This window comes from Peromyscus eremicus, chromosome 20 (genome assembly GCF_949786415.1).
Source record: "Peromyscus eremicus chromosome 20, PerEre_H2_v1, whole genome shotgun sequence".
Taxonomy (NCBI): domain Eukaryota; kingdom Metazoa; phylum Chordata; class Mammalia; order Rodentia; family Cricetidae; genus Peromyscus; species Peromyscus eremicus.
The window spans coordinates 55398477-55416480 of NC_081436.1; the positions used below are offsets into that span (position 1 = coordinate 55398477).

An 18004-nucleotide genomic window follows, 5' to 3' on the forward strand; every position below is an offset into this window, starting at 1 on the left:
GTCTAGTGCCCTTTCTGAATCTATCAAGATGATAGATGGCTTCTTATGTTTATTTATATAGTGTATTACATTTGTTGATTGAGTATGTGGATGTAGAACATTTTTGTAATCTTACAGTCTTCTTAAATGTTTTCCCCCTAGGATATAGTTCAGTTACTTGGAAACATTAACACCATTAGGCCTTGTTTTTGTGGTTAAGCTGGCTTGGAGTAGTGCTCAGGGTAGGACAAACTATTAGTACTGAGGCAAGACTTTCCCATGTGTTCCACCCAGCAGACCCTAATTAGGACATTTTTCCATTCTACCTGCTGGTCTTAGTCATTTCCCAGCCTTGTGTGAGTGTCCAGTACTGCTCCCTCTAATCCTTGCTGTGGGTCTTACTTAGGCCCATTACTTTCATCAACTCATGCAGGTTCTGCTGTGTTGAGTACTTGAGGGAGGCCTTGTATCCTTCTCCAGGGTTGTGTCTTGTGCTCTTCTCCTCTTCTCTGCTACTCTGTGCCAGGAACTATGGCAGCTTAGGTTTTCTCAGAATTTCAGGGCAGTGTCTTCAAGTCAAGCACTATTTTCTATCTCAGGTACCTTGTCCTGTGGTCTGGAAGCTTTTCAAGATTGTGAGATGGGGCGTGGCAGGCTGGCCTTCTGTGTGTCTGGTGTCTTGAGGATCTCTACCCTTAGTTGCTTGTGTATAGTTTTGGGAAACTATTGCTTCATGTAATTTTGTCTGATTTATCTTACTGATTATTTTGATGAAAGAGAAATTGGTTTCTGTTACTGCATCTTGGTTGGAAATAAAAATTGGTCAAGATATATTTTAAGTGAAAAAAAATGATTTCTGTGGAGCATTTGAACAGGTGTAACATGAATTGCTAAATGGTCTTATAATTCAAAAAAAAAAACAAAAAATCCAGAGCCAGAATATTGGGGCAAATGCTGAAAGATCAGAGAGACAAAGAACAAGTCACAGACACCTCTTAACTCTAGGACTCCTCAGCTTGAAAAAGCCTCAGCCGATAGGCCTCTAGCCGAATGAGCTTCCTTAACCAAAAAAGCTTTGGTTCGTTCTCCTCATGCTTTATATACCTTTCTCCGCCCACCATATCACTTCTTTTCTCAGCCTCTCTAGTGCTGGGATTAAAAGCATGTGATTCCCAAGTACTAGGATTAAAGGTGTATACTACCACTGCCTGGCTCTGTTTCTCTCCTAGACTGATGTCTTTCAAACTTATACATTTTATACCTCTTTAGTGAGTTTCTTTTTTGAATTTGTTAACAAGGAAATCTATAGCTATCTAATCTTCAACTCCCTCAGAGACCCAAGAAGGAAATGTAGTGATATATTGTATACCCTAATAAACTTTGCCTGAATATCAGAGGACAGAACAAGCCACTAGAATAAACATAGATGCCAGACAGTGGTGGCACACCTTTAATCCTAGCACTCAGGAGGCAGAGATCTGTCTGGATCTCTGTGAGTTCAAAGCCACCCTGGACTACATGATGAGATTGACTCAGTCTAGGAGAGAAACAGAGCCAGGCTGTGGTGGCACACACCTTTAATCCTAGTACTTGGGAATCACACACCTTTAATCCAAGCACTAGCTTGAGAAAGGAAGTGATATGGTGGGCAGAGAAAGGTATCTAAGGCATGAGGAGACAGGAACCAAAGCTTTTTTGGCTAAGGAAGCTCATTCGGTTAGAGGCCTGTCGGCTGAGGCGTTTTCAGGCTGGGGAGTCCTAGAGGTAAGAGGTGTCTGTGACTTGTTCCTTTGTCTCTCTGGTCTTTCGGCATTTACTCCAATATTCTGGCTGCGGGTTTTTTATTAAAAAGACATTTAGAAATTTGTGTTACAAACAGGAAACAATTGGAAATGGCTGATAAGGATGTGTAGAATGGAAGAGGATACAGCTTTGTAAAGAAGTTTGAGAGGTGCAGGGAGACTGTTATTCAATTCGTGTCACAACTTCAAGGAAAAGAGTTATTTTGCTCATGGTCTTAAAGTTAACCTTGCAAACAATGTTCTTTGTGTCTTGCCCCCCCCCCCCCGCATTGTAAACTATACACTTATTTACTTATTAGATTGTTTCATACTTTATTGCCCAAGAGTTAAATACAGGGAATTTCAAGAGGTTCTGCATAATAGTATATTTCAAGAGGTCAAGAAGTAGCAGTGAGTAGCATTTTTAACACCATTAGCAAAGGAGTGAGGTCTGCTTTTCTCATCAATATGTGTGCCCAAAGCCAAGTACAATTCATGCCTGGCCTGTAGTAGATAGTCAACATATAACCATAGTTGTTTTTATGGGTTGACTGGGGGCAGGAGTTGTAAAGATTTAGGGGAGATCACTTTCTTGGATTCTTTATATGAAAAGAGTAAAATAATGACATTTTTAGTAATGCTTCTTTATAGTGCATAATAACATTAAATAATAAAACATTAACTTTTGGCTTCTCTAAAAGTGGTCTTTATCAATTTCAAATATCCCAGAGAGATTAGATCCATCCTGGCCCCTCCTCCCTTTCTTGGAATGGGCAGGCTTTTTGGAAGAGTTCTTCTGGTGCTTAAGCTCTGCCATGGACTAAACACTGCTTTCTTCCTTTGGAGTGTTCTGTATCTCATTTTTGTATTTAAGATGATTGGCATGATAAGTGCAGTTACAACTATTCATTGCTCATTTGAGGCCAGAGAAATAGCCTTTTTCTATGAACTTTTTAACAGTTTTATAAAATAGTCATCATGTTATATACCTAATGCTGACTTTTATATTTTAATGACATGTGAATTATATTGTAGAAATCTTATCAATCAAACTCAGATCTATGTATGTTTGTGGGTGGTGTTATAATGAAGCTAAAGGTTAAAAACTTTTGGTTTGTTTAGGGTTACCCAGGGTTCTTTATCCAAATATAACAAGAACATACTTGGCTTGTTATTATCTAATATCATTACTGCTTTGGGCTATTATGTTCATATATGCTTCCTGCATTATTAAGTTTCATCCACACAGTGGTGCTAGAAAACCAACAGCTGGCTACTGTGTTGCTCTTATTTAGTACAGTATATATTTCTAACCGTCCCTTACAAAATAAATACTTCATTAGACTAAAGGGGACATTTCCACAGCTACTGTGTTGCTCTTATTTAGTACAGTATATATTTCTAACCGTCCCTTACAAAATAAATACTTCATTAGACTAAAGGGGACATTTCCACAGCTACTGTGTTGCTCTTATTTAGTACAGTATATATTTCTAACCGTCCCTTACAAAATAAATACTTCATTAGACTAAAGGGGACATTTCCACAGCTCCCACCAACATTCTCATAAACTTCGGATTTTGCCTGTGAAGTTTGAAATATTTCCAGGCTTCAGTCACCCCTCTTGGATGTGACATGGATGACCACAGTAGCTTGCTAATAATGGTTTTGCCCCTTCTCTGCTGCAGGCTGTTTTCCACATCTTATTTTTAAATACTGTCTCAGGAACTCAAATCTGAACTTTCCTCTTCTGTTTAGAAACTGATGAATCCTTACTTACATCGAGTTTAGAAAGGAAGAAATAAAGATAAAGTCAGATTAGATTATAGAAATCTAACTTCTCCCCTTATTCTCCAGCTGCATTCATTTGCAGCTATTCTTGGTGCATACATAGTTCCTCTATTTTACAAAGCCAGTGTGGTGGCTAGTTCTAATTGTCACTTGACACAATCTGGAATCACTGCGGAGAAAATCTCAATAAGGAGTAGATTGGGGTGGCCTGTGGGTGTGATTGTGAGGATTAATTGATGTTAATTAATGAATTGTTCAGTTAATTGAGGTGGGAAGGCATACCTTGAATGTGGTGGCACTGTTTAATGGGTTGGGCTCTGGCTTGAGTGACAGGGAAGGGAAAGACGAGTTTAGCACTGAGCATGCCTTCTTCCTCTTTCTGTTCTTGACCGTGGATGTGAATAGCTGCTTCAAGTTTCTGCCATGACTTCCCTAGCAGTGATGGATGGTAACCTGGAGTCATGATGCACAGAAATCCCTTTTCTCCCCAAAGTTGCTTCTGTCCAGGTTTTATCACAGCAACAGGAAAGAAAACTAGGACATCCAGTATGAATACTTGTCTTTTTCTTCCAGTTTCTTCCTGCTTTTGTTTAGAAGGTATATTATTTAAACATGTATTTCTTCAACTAATTCTTCCTTCTGTATCTTGGCTTAGTCTTGGAAAGCTGTTCTTAATCTCCTGAAGATCAATTATCTTTTATATTTCCTGTGGTATTTGTATTTTTTTATGTAACGGTTTAATTCTGTAGAATTCAGTATACAACACATGATTATTTGACCAGTGTCCCTTAGTTTTGTTTGGGGGTGGGGTTATTTATTTATTTATTTATTTATTTATTTATTTATTTATTTTTGGGGCACAGTCTCACTATGTAGCCCTAGCTGGCCTAGATCTTCCTGGCCCCTAAATCACAGAGATTTGTGTGCCTCTGCCTCCCAAGTGCTGGGATTAAAGGTGTGTGCTATCACACCTGGCCCATTATCCCTTGGTTTACCAGACCCTAAGTTCTTAGAAAGTAGAGTATGTTCTCTTTGTGTATCACTAGTGTCATTGGTGCTTGTTAAAAGACTAAATAAATAAATGAGTGAATAAATATGTAAGCAGGACTTGGTGCAGGCATTGAAAACAGGGAAAGTGGGGCTGGAGAGATGTAGAGGGTTCAGTGCCCAGAACCTAAATCATGACTTGTAAGCATGTGTAACTCCAGTCCAAAGGATTGGATGCCCCTTCTGACCTACAGGCACCAGGCATGCAAGTGGTGTACATACATTCCTGCAGACAAACAAACATACAGAATAAAATGCAAATGAAAATAACAAAGTGATATGATGTCCTGGATGGTTTTTGTTGTCGACTTAACACAATTAACAGTTACCCAGAAAAAGGAATCTCAGTTGAGGTAATACCCAGATCAGATTGGCCTTTGCCCTGTATGTGAAGAATTGTCTTTGGTTTGATTGATGTGGGAAGACCCAATCCACTATGGACAGTGCCACCTCTGGGCAGATGATATATACGATAAGTACATGATCATCTCATTAGATGCTGAAAAAGCCTTTGACAAAATCCAACACCCCTTCATGATAAAGGTATTGTAGTGACCAAGAATACAAGGACTGTACCTAAACATAATAAAGGCAATTTATAGCAAGCTGACAGCCAACATAAAAGTAAATGGAGAGAAATTCAAAGCAATTCCACTAAAATCAGGAACAAGACAAGGCTGTATACTCTCTCCATATCTATTCAATATAGTGCCCGAAGTTATAGCTAGAGTAATAAGACAACAAAAGGAAATCAAAGGGATACAAATAGGAAAGGAAGAAGTCAAACTTTTGCTATTTGCAGACCATATGATAGTCTACACAAATGACCCCAAAGATCTACCAGGAAACTCCTACCATTGATAAACACCTTCAGTAATATGGCAGGATGCAAGATTAACTCAAAAAAAATTGGTAGCTCTCCTATATATAAAAGATAAATGGGCAGAGAAAGAAATCAGAGAAACATCACCCTTTACAGTAGCCCCAAATAATATAAAATACCTTGGGGTAACTCTAACTAAGCAAGTGAAAGACCTGTATGACAAGAACTTTAAGCCTTTGAAGAGAGAAATTGAAGAAGATATCAGAAAATGGAAAGATCTCCCATGCTCATGGATAGGTAGGATTAACATAGTAAAAATAGCAAACTTACCAAAAGCAATCTACAGATTCAGTGCAGTCCCCATCAAAATTTTAACACAATTCTTCAGAGACCTGGAAAGAACAATACTCAACTTCATATGGAAAAACAAAAATCCCAGGATAGCTAAAACAATCCTGTACAATAAAGCAACTTCTGGAGGCATCACCATCCCTGACGTCAAGCTCTACTATAGAGCTATAGTAATAAAAACAGCTTGATATTGGCATAAAAACTGACATGTTGGGAAAAGATCTTAACCAACCCCACATCTGATAGAGGGCTAATCTCCAAAATATACAAAGAATTCAAGAAACTAGACATAAAAATATCAAACAATCCAATTAAAAAAATGGGATGCAGAGCTAAACAGAGAATTCTCAACAGAAGAATCTCAAATGGCCGAAAGACATTTAAGGAATTGCTCAACATCTTTAGTCATCGGGGAAATGCAAATCAAAATGACTCTGAGATACCATCTTTCACCTGTCAGAATGGCTAAGATCAAAAACACTGACGACAACTTATGTTGGAGAGGATGTGGAGCAAGGGGAACACTCCTTTACTGTTGGTGGGAGTGCAAACTTGTACAGCCACTTTGGAAATCAGTATGGTGGTTTCTCAGAAAACTGGGAATCAGTCTACCTCAAGACCCAATGATAGTACTCTTGGGCATATACCCAAAGGATGCTTAATCATACCACAAGGACACTTGCTTAACTATGTTCATAGCAGCATTATTTGTAATAGCCAGAGCCTGGAAACAACCTAGATGCCCTTCAACTGAAGAATGGATAAAGAAAATGTGGTACATATACAAAATGGAGTACTACTCAGCAGTAAAAAAAACAATGACATCATGAGGTTCGCAGGCAAATGGATAGAACTAGAAAATATCATCCTGAGTGAGGTAACTCAGACTCAGAAAGACAAACATGGTGTGTACTCACTTATAAGTGACTACTAGATGTAAAGCAAAAGATAACCAGACTACAACCCACAGGTCCAGAGAAGCTAGCTAACAAGGAGGACCCTAAGAGGAATGCATGGATCCCCCTGGGAAGGGGAAATAGATGAGCTCTCTATGGGTAAACTGGGGATGAGGGGGCAATAGCGTATAGGGATGGAGTGGGAGAGCAATGAAAGAGATACTATTTTCTAGTTCTATCCATTTGCCTGCGAACCTATGGGGGATGAGAACATAAGGGAACAGGATGGTCGAGCTGGAACAGAAATGGAGTGAGAGAGCAATGAAAGAGATACTATGGTAGAGAGAGACATCATAGAGATAGGAAGAAACTAGGTGCTAGGGAAGGTCCCAGGAATCCACAAGGATGACCCCAACTTAGACTATTAGCAGTGGTGGAAAAGGGTACCTGAACTGGCTTATGGTCCCAGGAATCCACAAGAGTGACCCCAACTTAGGCTACTAGCAGTGGTGGAGAGGGTGCCTGAACTGGCTTACTCCAGTAATCAGATCGGTGAATACCCTAACTGTCATCATAGAGCCTTCATCCAGTAACTGATGGAAGCAGATGCAGAGATCCACAGCCAAGCACCAGGCTGATCTCCAGGAGTCCAGTCTAAGAGAGAGAAGAGAGATTCTATGAGCAAGGGGCATCAAGGTCATGATGGGGAAACCTGCAGAGACAACCAAACCAAGCTAGTGGGAACTCAGGAAGTTTAGACCAACAGCTGTATAGCCTCCTTGGGACTGGACCAGGCCCTCTATGTAAGCGAGACAGTTGTATAGCCTGATCTGCTTTAAGGGCCTCCTGGCAGTAGGATCAGGATCTATCCCTGGTGCATGCACTGGCTTTTTGGAGCCCACTATCCCTGGTGGAACACCTTTCACAGCCTTGATGCAGAGGGCAGGGCTTGGACCTGCCTCAACTGAATGTACCAGGCTCTGCTGACTCCCCATGGGAGACCTTACCTTGTGGCAGGAGAAAGTGGGGGGGGAATGAGAGGAGGGAAGAGAGGGGATCTGTGGTTAGTATGTAAAATAAATTTAAAAATTTCTTAATTAAAAAAAGAAAGCTGGCTGATCACAAATCAGAGGAAGCAAGCCAGTAAACAACAACAGTCTTCCATGGTTTCTACTTCAGTTCGTGCTTGAGTCCCTGTCCTGAATTCCCTCAGTGATGAACTGTGACCTAGATGCCAAAGCTGGAATTAACCCCTTCGTCTCTGAGGGGTTTTTTGGTCATGAGGTTTACGACAGCAACAGAAGGGAAAGTAAAACCGTGGCTAAAGAAGAAAATAATTGCAATGAGAATAGAATATAAAGTGGGTTTTATATAAAGGTAACATGTAGGTACAGTGCAGTTTACTTCATATTTTTTGTTACAATGGAAATTAGTTGTAGGACATGAATAGTCCTGAGCTGCAAGAGTTCTTAACTGCACAGAAAGGCAGGAGTGTGAGGGAGAGACTATATTTGGCCAATTCAGAATGAGGAAAACAGCTAATGTGTTAGTTTAGAGAGCCCTGTTCTATACATAGAAAAACCTATGTATGTCCTGACTATGATATTGTTTTATTCTATATAATTAGGAATGATAGACTATGATGATGAGGTGACTATTTGTGTTTACACTTTGTTTTCTAATTGTGTAATCATATAATAAGGACATTTTTCTTTCTTTATGTGTGATAAAGATGAATAATACACTGAGGTAAGATTGTTTTACGAAGCATGAAATGCTTTTGTAAACTGGGCTTGTTTGCCCATAAGTTAGAAGTCCTTTGTTTTTAGAATTTCTATTCTTGTAATTCAAAATTGTAGAGGTACATAAAAGAAAAAGATTGTACTATGAAAGCCCTGTGTGTTATAGCCTCTGTAGCTGGAATTGCCTGATTTCTATGCCCTGTAGATATTCTCCAGAAAGTAATGATCTAAGGTGCAAGTTTTGATGATTGTGTGATTTGATGATTTGATGATTTTGATGAACTGTACATATCAGTTTATGTCAATATATGTGTGTGTGTGTGTGTATATATATATATTTGTCTTTCAGCTGTAGCAGAAGTAAAACTTCGGGATGACCAGTATACATTGGAGCACATACATGCTTTTGGAATGTATAATTAATTATCTGCACTGTGATGCCTGGTATCAAGACAGTATATACACATTTGTCTTTCAGCTGTAGCAGAAGTAAAACTTCGGGATGACCAGTATACGTTGGAGCACATGCATGCTTTTGGAATGTATAATTATCTGCACTGTGATGCCTGGTATCAAGACAGTGTCTACTACATTGATAACCTTGGGAGAATTATGAACTTAACAGTGGTGCTGGTAAGAAAAACATACAGAGTATAAAGATAGCTCATCCTGTTCTGTTTGTTCTTTAATCTCTTTGAATCTGATGTCCAGACAGTCAAGGTGAGCATACCTTTGGAATGTGGAAACCTATCATCAAGTTGTAAGACTCCCTTTCTGCTTATGTCAATTGTAGCTTTTACTCTTGTTCTTGTATTTTATAATCCTTTGTCCCCAGCCATTTCCACCTGTGTGTGCACCAGGGATGGATCCTGATCCTACTGCCAGGTTAAAGTTAAAGTGTATCTCTTATAAACAGCTAGTACTTCATTTGGATAAGAGTTTGTCAATCTTACTGATTTTTCTCAAAAACTCAATGCTGTGTTTCATTAACTCTTTTTGTTTTGTTTTGTTTTGTTTTGTTTTGTTTAGGCTGTTGTTTGTTTGTTTGTGTTTTACTGATTTCAGCCCTGAGTTTATTTCCTGCTGTCTACTCCTTTTGGGTGTGATTTTTATTATTATTATTATTACAGAGTTTTCAGGTGTGCTAGTATGAGATTTCTCTGATTTTTTGTAATATAGGCATTTAGTGTTATGAATTAGCCTCTTAGAACTAACTGCCTTCATTGTGTCCTGTAAGTTTGGATATGTTGTATATTCATTTATCCATATTAACAAAATTAGAAATGAAAAGAGGAATATAGCAACAGATACCTAGGGACTTCTTATGATTATAAGGACATGCTTTAAAAACCTGTACTCCACCAAATTGGAAAATCTAAAAGAAATGGATAATATGCTCAATACATACCACTTGCCAAAGGTAAATCAATACCAGATGAGCAATTTAAACAGACCTATAACTCCTAGTGAAGTAGAAGCAGTTATTAAAAACTCCCAACCAAAAACAGCCCCAGACCAGATGGTTTTAGCACAGACTTTATAAGAATTAATGCCAGTACTCTTCAAATTATTCCATAACATAGAAACAGAAGGAACATTGTCCAATTCATTTTAGGAGGCCACAGTTATCCTGATACCCAAACTGCATAAAGACCCAACGAAGAAGGAGAATTAAAGACCAATTTTCCTTATGAACGTAGATACAAAAATACTCAATAAAATACTTGCAAACTGAATCCAAGAGCATCAAAAATATTATTCACAATGATCAAGTAGGCTTTATCCCAGAGATACAGGGATGGTTCAACATATATAAATTGATAAACGTACTCCACCAAATAAAGAAACTGAGAAATAAAAACCATATAATCATCTTACTAGATGCAGAAAAGGCCTTTGACAAAATCCAGCACCCCTTCATGATAGAAGTCCTGGAGAGATTATGGATACTAGGAATATACTTCAACATAAGAAAGGCAGTTTACAGCATGCCCATAGCCAACATAAATTTGAATGGGGAGAAACTAAGATGCAATTCCACTAAAATCAGGAAGAAGACAAGGTTATCTATACTCCATACATATTCAGTATATACTTAGGTAGAACAATAAGACAACTGAAGAAGATCAAGGGGATGCAAAGAGGAAGGGGAAAAGGCAAAATATCTTTATTTGCAGATGATATTATACTATACATAAGTGATCCTAAAAATTCCACTAGGAAACCCCCACAGCTGATAAACATTTTCTGCAAAGTAGTTAGATAGAAAATTAACTTAAAAACAAATCTGTAGTCCTCCTATATTCAAATGACAAACAGACTGAGAAAGGAAATCAACACCTTTCACAATAGCATCAAATAATATAAACTGTCTTGGGGATAACTCGAATGAAGCAAGTCAAAGACTTGTATGAAAACAATTTCAAGTCTTTGAGGAAAGAAATTGGATAAGATAGCGGAAGATGGGAAGATTTCCCATGCTCATGGATCAATAGGATTAATATAGTAAAATGGCCATCCTATCAAAAGCAATCTCAAGATTCGAAACAATCCACATCAAAATTCCAAAACAATTCTTCACAGTTCTTGAAGGGAAAATTTTCAGCTTTATATGGAAATACAAAAAACCCAGGATAGCTAAAACAGTCCTAAATAACAAAAGACATGCAGGAGATATCACCACTCCCAATTTCAAGTTGTACTACAGAGCTATAGTAACAAAAACAGCATGGTACTGGCACAAAACAGATACAATCAATGGAATTGAATTGAAGATCCAGACATAAATTCACACATATGGACATCTGATTTTTGATATAGAAGTCAGAAATACACACTAGGAAAAAGGCAGCATCTTCAACAAATGGTGCTGGTCAAACTGGATGACTGCATGTAGAAGAATCCAAATGGATCCATGTTCATCATCCTGCACAAAACTCAAGTTTCAATGTATCAAAGATTTCTACATAAAACCAAATGCACTGAATCTCGTAGAGGAGAAAGTGAGGAATAACATTGCACTCATTGGGACAGGAAAAGACTTTCTGAATAGAACATCATTAGCACAGGCACTTGCAGCTGAAGTTATTTTGGTCCTGCCTGGCTCCCGGGGCCCCTCGGTCCCAAGTAAACACACAGAGGCTTTTATTAATTAAGACTGTTTGACCATTAGCTCAGGCCTGCCATTGACTAGCTCCTACACTTAAACTCAGCCTATTTCTGTTAATCTGTAAATCGCCACGTTTTCCATGGCTTTACCTGTGTGTCATTACATGTTGTTTCCTGGATGGTGGGCTGGCGTCTGTTGACTCAGCCTTCCCCTTACCAGAATTCTCCTTGTCTGCGTATCTTGCTTATACTTCTACCTGGCTACTGGCCAATCAGCTTTTTATTTATCAACTAATCAGAGCAACACATTCACAGAATACAGAACATCCCACAGCAGGCACTAAGATCAACAATTAATATATGGGACCTCATAAAACTGAAAAGCTTCTGCTCTGTAAAGGATACTATCCTTTGGAACAAAGTGGCAGCATGAAGAATGGGAAAGGATTTTTACCAACTACACACCTGATAGAGTGCTATGTTGGGTAGTTTTGTGTAAACTTAACACAGCCAAAGTCATCAGGGACCCTCAGTTAAGAAAATGCCTCCATTGGATCGAGCTGTAGGCAAGCATGTAGGGCATTTTCTTAATTAGTGATTGATGGGGGATGGCCCTGCCCATTGTGTGTGGTACCATCCCTGGGCTGGTGGACCTGGGTTCTATAAGAAATCAGACTGAGCAAGCCAGTAAGCAACACTTCTTTTAGGCCTCTGCATCAGCTCCTGCCTCCAGATTTCTGCCCTGCTTGAGTTCCTGTCCTGATTTCCTTTGATGATAAACTGTGATGTGGAAGCATAAGCCAAATAAACCCTTTTCTTCCCCATTATGGTGTTTCATCACAGTAACCCAACTAGGACTAATATTTGAAATACATAAAGAACTCAAAAAAACTAGGTATCAAGAAAACAGATAACCCAATTGTAAATGGGGATACAGATCTAAATAGAATTCTTAAAAGTGGAAACTCAAATGGCTGAGAAACACTTAAAAAAATTTTCAACATCTTTCATCATCAGGGAAGTGCAAATCAAAACTACTTTGAGATTTTATCTTACACCCAACAGAATGGCCAAGACAGTTTATGCTAAGAAGGACATGGAATAAAGGAAACATTCATCCATTGCTGGTTAGAGTACAAACTTGTATAGCCAGTATGTAAATCAGTGTGTCAGTTCCTCAGAAAGATGGCAATCAATCCATCTTAAGATCCAGCTATACCACTCTTGGACATATACCCAAAGGATGTTTCATCCTCCCTCACACTTGCTCAACCACGTTCATTGCTGCTCCGTTCATAATAGCCAGAACTGGAAACAACCTAGATGTCCTTCAACAGAATGGATAAAGAAAATGGTACATTTATAAAATTGTGCATTATTCAGCTGTTTAAAAAAGAAAAAAGAAAAAAAGAAAGAAAGAAATCATTAGTTTTGCAGGTAAATGGATGGAACTAGAAAAAATTCATCCTGAGTGAGGTATGCCACACTGAGAAAGACAAATATGGTATGTATTTGCTTATGTCCGATAGCAGCTGTGAAGATAGTGATAACCAAGCTACAATCCACAGAACCACAGAAGTTAGCTATAGAATAATGGACTAAGAGGGACAGATAAATTTCCTTAGGAGTGGGAACTAGATCAGATAGTTACATATGGATGGTGGAGGATGGAATAGGAAGGTCAAGTGGGGAGGGAGACGGGCACAAGAGAGGAAATATGGGGAGAGACAGCTAAAATTGAGGGCCATTTAAAGGGCAGCACAGAAACCTAACACAGTAGACGCATCTTAAAATATAGACATATATGGAGGTGATCTAACTAAAATCACCAAATAATGGGGGAGAGAAAGCTCCAACTAGCTCTATCTTTTTACCAAATGAAACTCTTAGTACTGGAATTGGGTTACATCTAATTGAGATATTGGCCAAAGGGAATCCCCAAACAACCCAGACTGTTGCCAAGACCATAGGTTGCTCTCTACATATTGCCAAAAGTCCCCATTGCTGAAGACAATACCTACACAACTCTTTGAACATGGAGAAGTCGAGCTGGTACCCAATTATAGTCTTCACCCCATGTGCTAGTGTTTTTTTGTACAGGCAGATATTCTGCACTCTGCCAAAAGAGAAACATAAACATTAGTCTAGCCACAAACGTTGATCTACAATAATGTTCTGCCCGTTATGCTAGTGCAGTGATGACACAAAGCTTGTGGGAGTAGCCACCTAATACCTCATTTGACTTAAAGCCCACTTCACAAGGTTGAACCCATACGTGATACTGCCTGGGTGACCAAGAACCTGAGACTGGTTAACCATAGCCCAGGGACATAGGGTAAAACCAAATACTACTATCCTTAAAAAAATAACTATGTAGCCATAAAATGACTCCTAATGACATTCTGCTATCCTCATAGATCAGTGCCTTGCTCAGCCATCATCAGAGAAGCTTCCCCCTTTAGCAGATGGGAACAAACACAGAGATCCACAGCCAGACATTATGCAGAGAGACCTGGGAATATAGAGCCCTAAAAGGGATGTCTCCATCAAATCCTTCCCCTCAGTGCTCAGGGAACCCTGTGGAAGAGGAGGCTCAAAGAGTGTGAGAGCCATAGGGCATGGAGGACACAGCCCTAAATCAGCATGATCTCACAGAAAACAAGGCCCACTAAATCAACATATCAAAGCTCATATGATCTCACAGAGACTGAGGCAGCATGCACTGGCCTGTACAGGTCTGCCCTGGGTCCTTTTCATATATTTTATGGCTTCCTGTTTTGTCTTTTTATGGATTCCTGAGTGTGCAAATAAGAGGTCTTTGTTTCTTGTACTTTCTCTTGGGCTCTTCCTTTTGTTTGTTTTTGTTCAATTCTGATGTGTTAGTTTTTGTTTTATATCTCATATTTATCTTATTATTATCCCTTAGAAGCCTGTTTGCTTCTGTCTCTCTAATAAGAGACTGAAAGGGAGTAGATCTGGATGAGAGGGGAGGTAGGGAGGAGCTAGAAGAGGGAGCAGAAACAAATCAGGAGGTATTTTCTACGAAAAAAATCCATTTTCAATAAAAGGAAAAAATAAATGAATATTTAAATAAATAACTAATAAGTAGCTAGCTGTTAGTCTTTTACCCAGTATAACAATATTAATTAGAAGGTTAGTATATTCATGGTTAGTATCTTGAGTTTTATGTCGGCCTCCCTCCAGTTTGTACTCTGACTCCTTGTTCTTCCTGCCTCTAGGAGGAAAGCAAGCCTGAGAAGCTTAGTCCATGCTTTTCAGTGACTAGTTTTAAAAACTTTATGTGTGCACATATGTATGAGGATGTGCTCCTCTCCGCAGACACATGTCCAAACTAACATCAAACATGTTGGATGTTAGCTTGGTGCTCCTCCACCAGGTTTGGTGGCACACACCTTTAACCTCAGAACTTAGAAGGCAGAGGCTGGTGGATCTGTGAGTTTGAGGACAGCTGGGTCTACACAGTGAGCTCCAGGACAGCCAGGGCTATGCAGAGACACTGGTCCAGAAGGGAAACTGGTGCTGCTCCATCACTGTCCCACCTTGCTTTTGAGACAGGTTCTCCCAGGAAACCTGAAGCTCAGTGTTTTGTCCACAATGAATGACCTACATGTGCCCGCTTCTGTTTCCCAGTGCTGCGCAATTGGAAGCACCTCTGCACTGGGATTTGAGCCTAACTGAGCACAGCTGCTCAGACCCTACTTTTTCCTGAAATTGTATTTGAAATTATCTTGTCTTATTTCCAAACATAGTGACATTATTATTTATATTGTTCAGTGTAGAGACCATGGTACATAGCCTTCATGAATGTTTCTATTTATGTTACAAAAACCATATACAACCACTTTTACTTCTATCATCTTTTGAGCTATTTGTGTTATATATTTTATTTCATCATATAAATGACTCATGTTAACGTATTAGCTAAACGGCTACTAAGTAGTATGTTAACTGATGCCTGTCTGTTCACTGTTCCTTTTGTCTTCCTGTATATTTCCCCTACAGTGCTGTCTGTTTAATTGCCTCTCTCATTTAAATTCATTTCATGTTAGGGCACAGTGTTTGGTATGTAACTAGAACAAGCAGTGTTTATGTGATTAAAAAAACCCTGAAAACGGCAAAGGTACTTAGTGATGTCTTAACCACATTGTTGCTCTGTCCTCGCCAGTACTCATTTCTTGTGAAATTTCTTCATTTATCTAAAGCGAGGTGTGCATGCACACATAAGTTCTTAAAAATGCAATTTTGATCATGGAATAGACCCCCCCCCCCCCAATCTTGTCTTCTACTACCTCGTCCGTGATACTCCATCAGTACCAAACTAGTACAGTCCTGAAAACCAGCTGTTAGCATTGGGGCTTTTCTCATCTGGTCACATCCATTTGGCCCATACTCTTAGTCCTCTGTGTGGCTGCTTCCAGGTCTTCATGTAAGTCTCAGTAACTCATTTCTTCATTTAAGAAGCTCTGTAACTTTTCCTCTGCTGCCCAGGAATAGTCATGTCACCAATGCTCAGATGTGCATGGACCATGACCTCCTTTACCAGAGGCTAGCAGATTTTCTGTTCAGGGCTAGATATATCAATCTTAATAGGCTCGTCTTCTGTTACAACTACTTACTTTTTGCTTTCCTTGGGAAAATAAAAATAATTGGGTAAAAAATACAAGTATGACTGCCTTCCAATAAAACTTTATGTATAAACACAGAGAGTTAGCCAGAAATGGTTGATGAACTGTTGTTAGCTGACCAGTGGACTAGGCCATGTGTCTTTAATACATTTCTTTGAAACATTGTTGTCATTACATTACTGCATTTGCTACTACTAATTTTTATATTAATAATTTAGTTTTTAAATTAATTTAAAGAGTAATAGATTTCCATATATATATAGTTTTGGTTGATTCTTCTTCCTTCTTTACTCCCCTTTTTCTCTCTGTCCCCTTCTCCTGCTGTAACCTTTCACTCCTGGTATTCCCCCATCCATTTTGTTGTATTGTTTTTCCTACTCTCCACTCCCTTAAAGCCTCTTTTTTTTCTCTGGTCACTTGGACTGTTATAGTTTTCTGTCTTTACCCATATTTACTCCCATCTGGAAACACATATTTAACACTTGGAGTCTAGGATCTGTTTATTTACATCTGGGTTATCTTGTTATACAGTATTTTCCAGTTCTATCCATAATGTCATATATGTTATCTTATATGTATTTCACAGTTCTATTGTCCATTCACATTGATGGGCATCTAGCCTGACTCCATTTCCTTGCTGATATGACTAGAACACTGTTAACAATGGCTGTGCAAATATCTGGGTTTTGTGTATATGTCCAGACGTGGTGTAGCTGGCTCACATGTTAGTCCTATGGCTAGTGTTTTGAGAAGACCTTGCACTGGTTTCCATAGTAGCCACACTGCCACCAACAGTGGCTAAGGATCCTCTCGCCTATATTTTTTCCAGTGTTTGCTTTCCTCACAGTAGTTCCAGAGGCGGCTCTGTGTTTTCATCTGCTCCATATGATTTTTGATTTTGGTTTTGCTGTTGTTGTTAGTAGAAGTTCCCGTCCAAATCAGGCGTACAGAATAGCAATCAACTATGATGGTATATGAAACTAATCTAGAACATGATTTTATTTTTACGTAACTCTTAATGGATCATCCCACAGAATACACTGTTTGAATTCCAAGTATAATGGTCATTCCCTTAATTCCAGCCTTTGGATCTGCTGGCAGGAAAACTTACCAGGTCATGGTCTTTAGAGTATGTGATTATCGATTTGAATTGGTGAGTACAGTAAGAAGAGTGAGCCTCTTTAACGTAAAGGAAGAAGAGTGGGCAGTTATTGTAGGCGCTATGATTCCTTTGTCTTTCTTACATCCTTTTTCTTTGTAAAAAGATGATTCACACTACTTAATTCAAACTGCCTCTTTTAGTTTGGTCCTCTGAATAGTGTCTTCAAGCAACTTGTATTATGTGCTTAGGATCAGTTTGGCCTACTTTTGACATGTGTATATGCTTCAAAACTTTCCATTGTTATTCATCAGTGACATCATATTTCTTTGTTTCTTCTCTCAGAATTTTCTTAGTAAAGTAGAGGTAGATTGCTCTTGGGGGAATATTTTCAATAAAACCTAGTGGTTCTCTTGGAAGGGGAACATTCCATTAGCACACTATAACAGGCTCATTTCTAACCCTTTTATTCTGTTTTACTCATTTTTCACCATTCAATATTTTTAAAAACCCACATGAATAAATATTCTTAGTTATCTTTAGTTTTTGATATAAATTAATCTCCTGAGTAAAGAAATACTTTTCTTCAAAGATTGATTAAATGCTTTTATATGGTTAGTCAAAAGAAGTTGATAGTATGCCAGAGTGAAGTCCAGCAGTAAGATGTACAGAGGAGGAAATGACAGATGTTGGGGATGCAGTGGTCAGGGTTTCCTGAGTTGATGTCACCTCAGAAGAGTT

At 38.8% G+C, this 18004-nt stretch overlaps 1 protein-coding gene across 2 annotated transcripts in view; it reads left to right on the forward strand.

The window, feature by feature from the left end:
• Nudcd1 (NudC domain containing 1) overlaps positions 1-18004 on the forward strand; it is a 66202-nt gene that overhangs the window by 3484 nt on the left and 44714 nt on the right. For both annotated transcript variants that reach the window (XM_059247478.1, XM_059247479.1), the window contains exon 2: positions 8889-9043. In XM_059247478.1, the coding sequence (XP_059103461.1) occupies positions 8889-9043 (155 nt within the window). The remainder of the gene's footprint in view (positions 1-8888; positions 9044-18004) is intronic.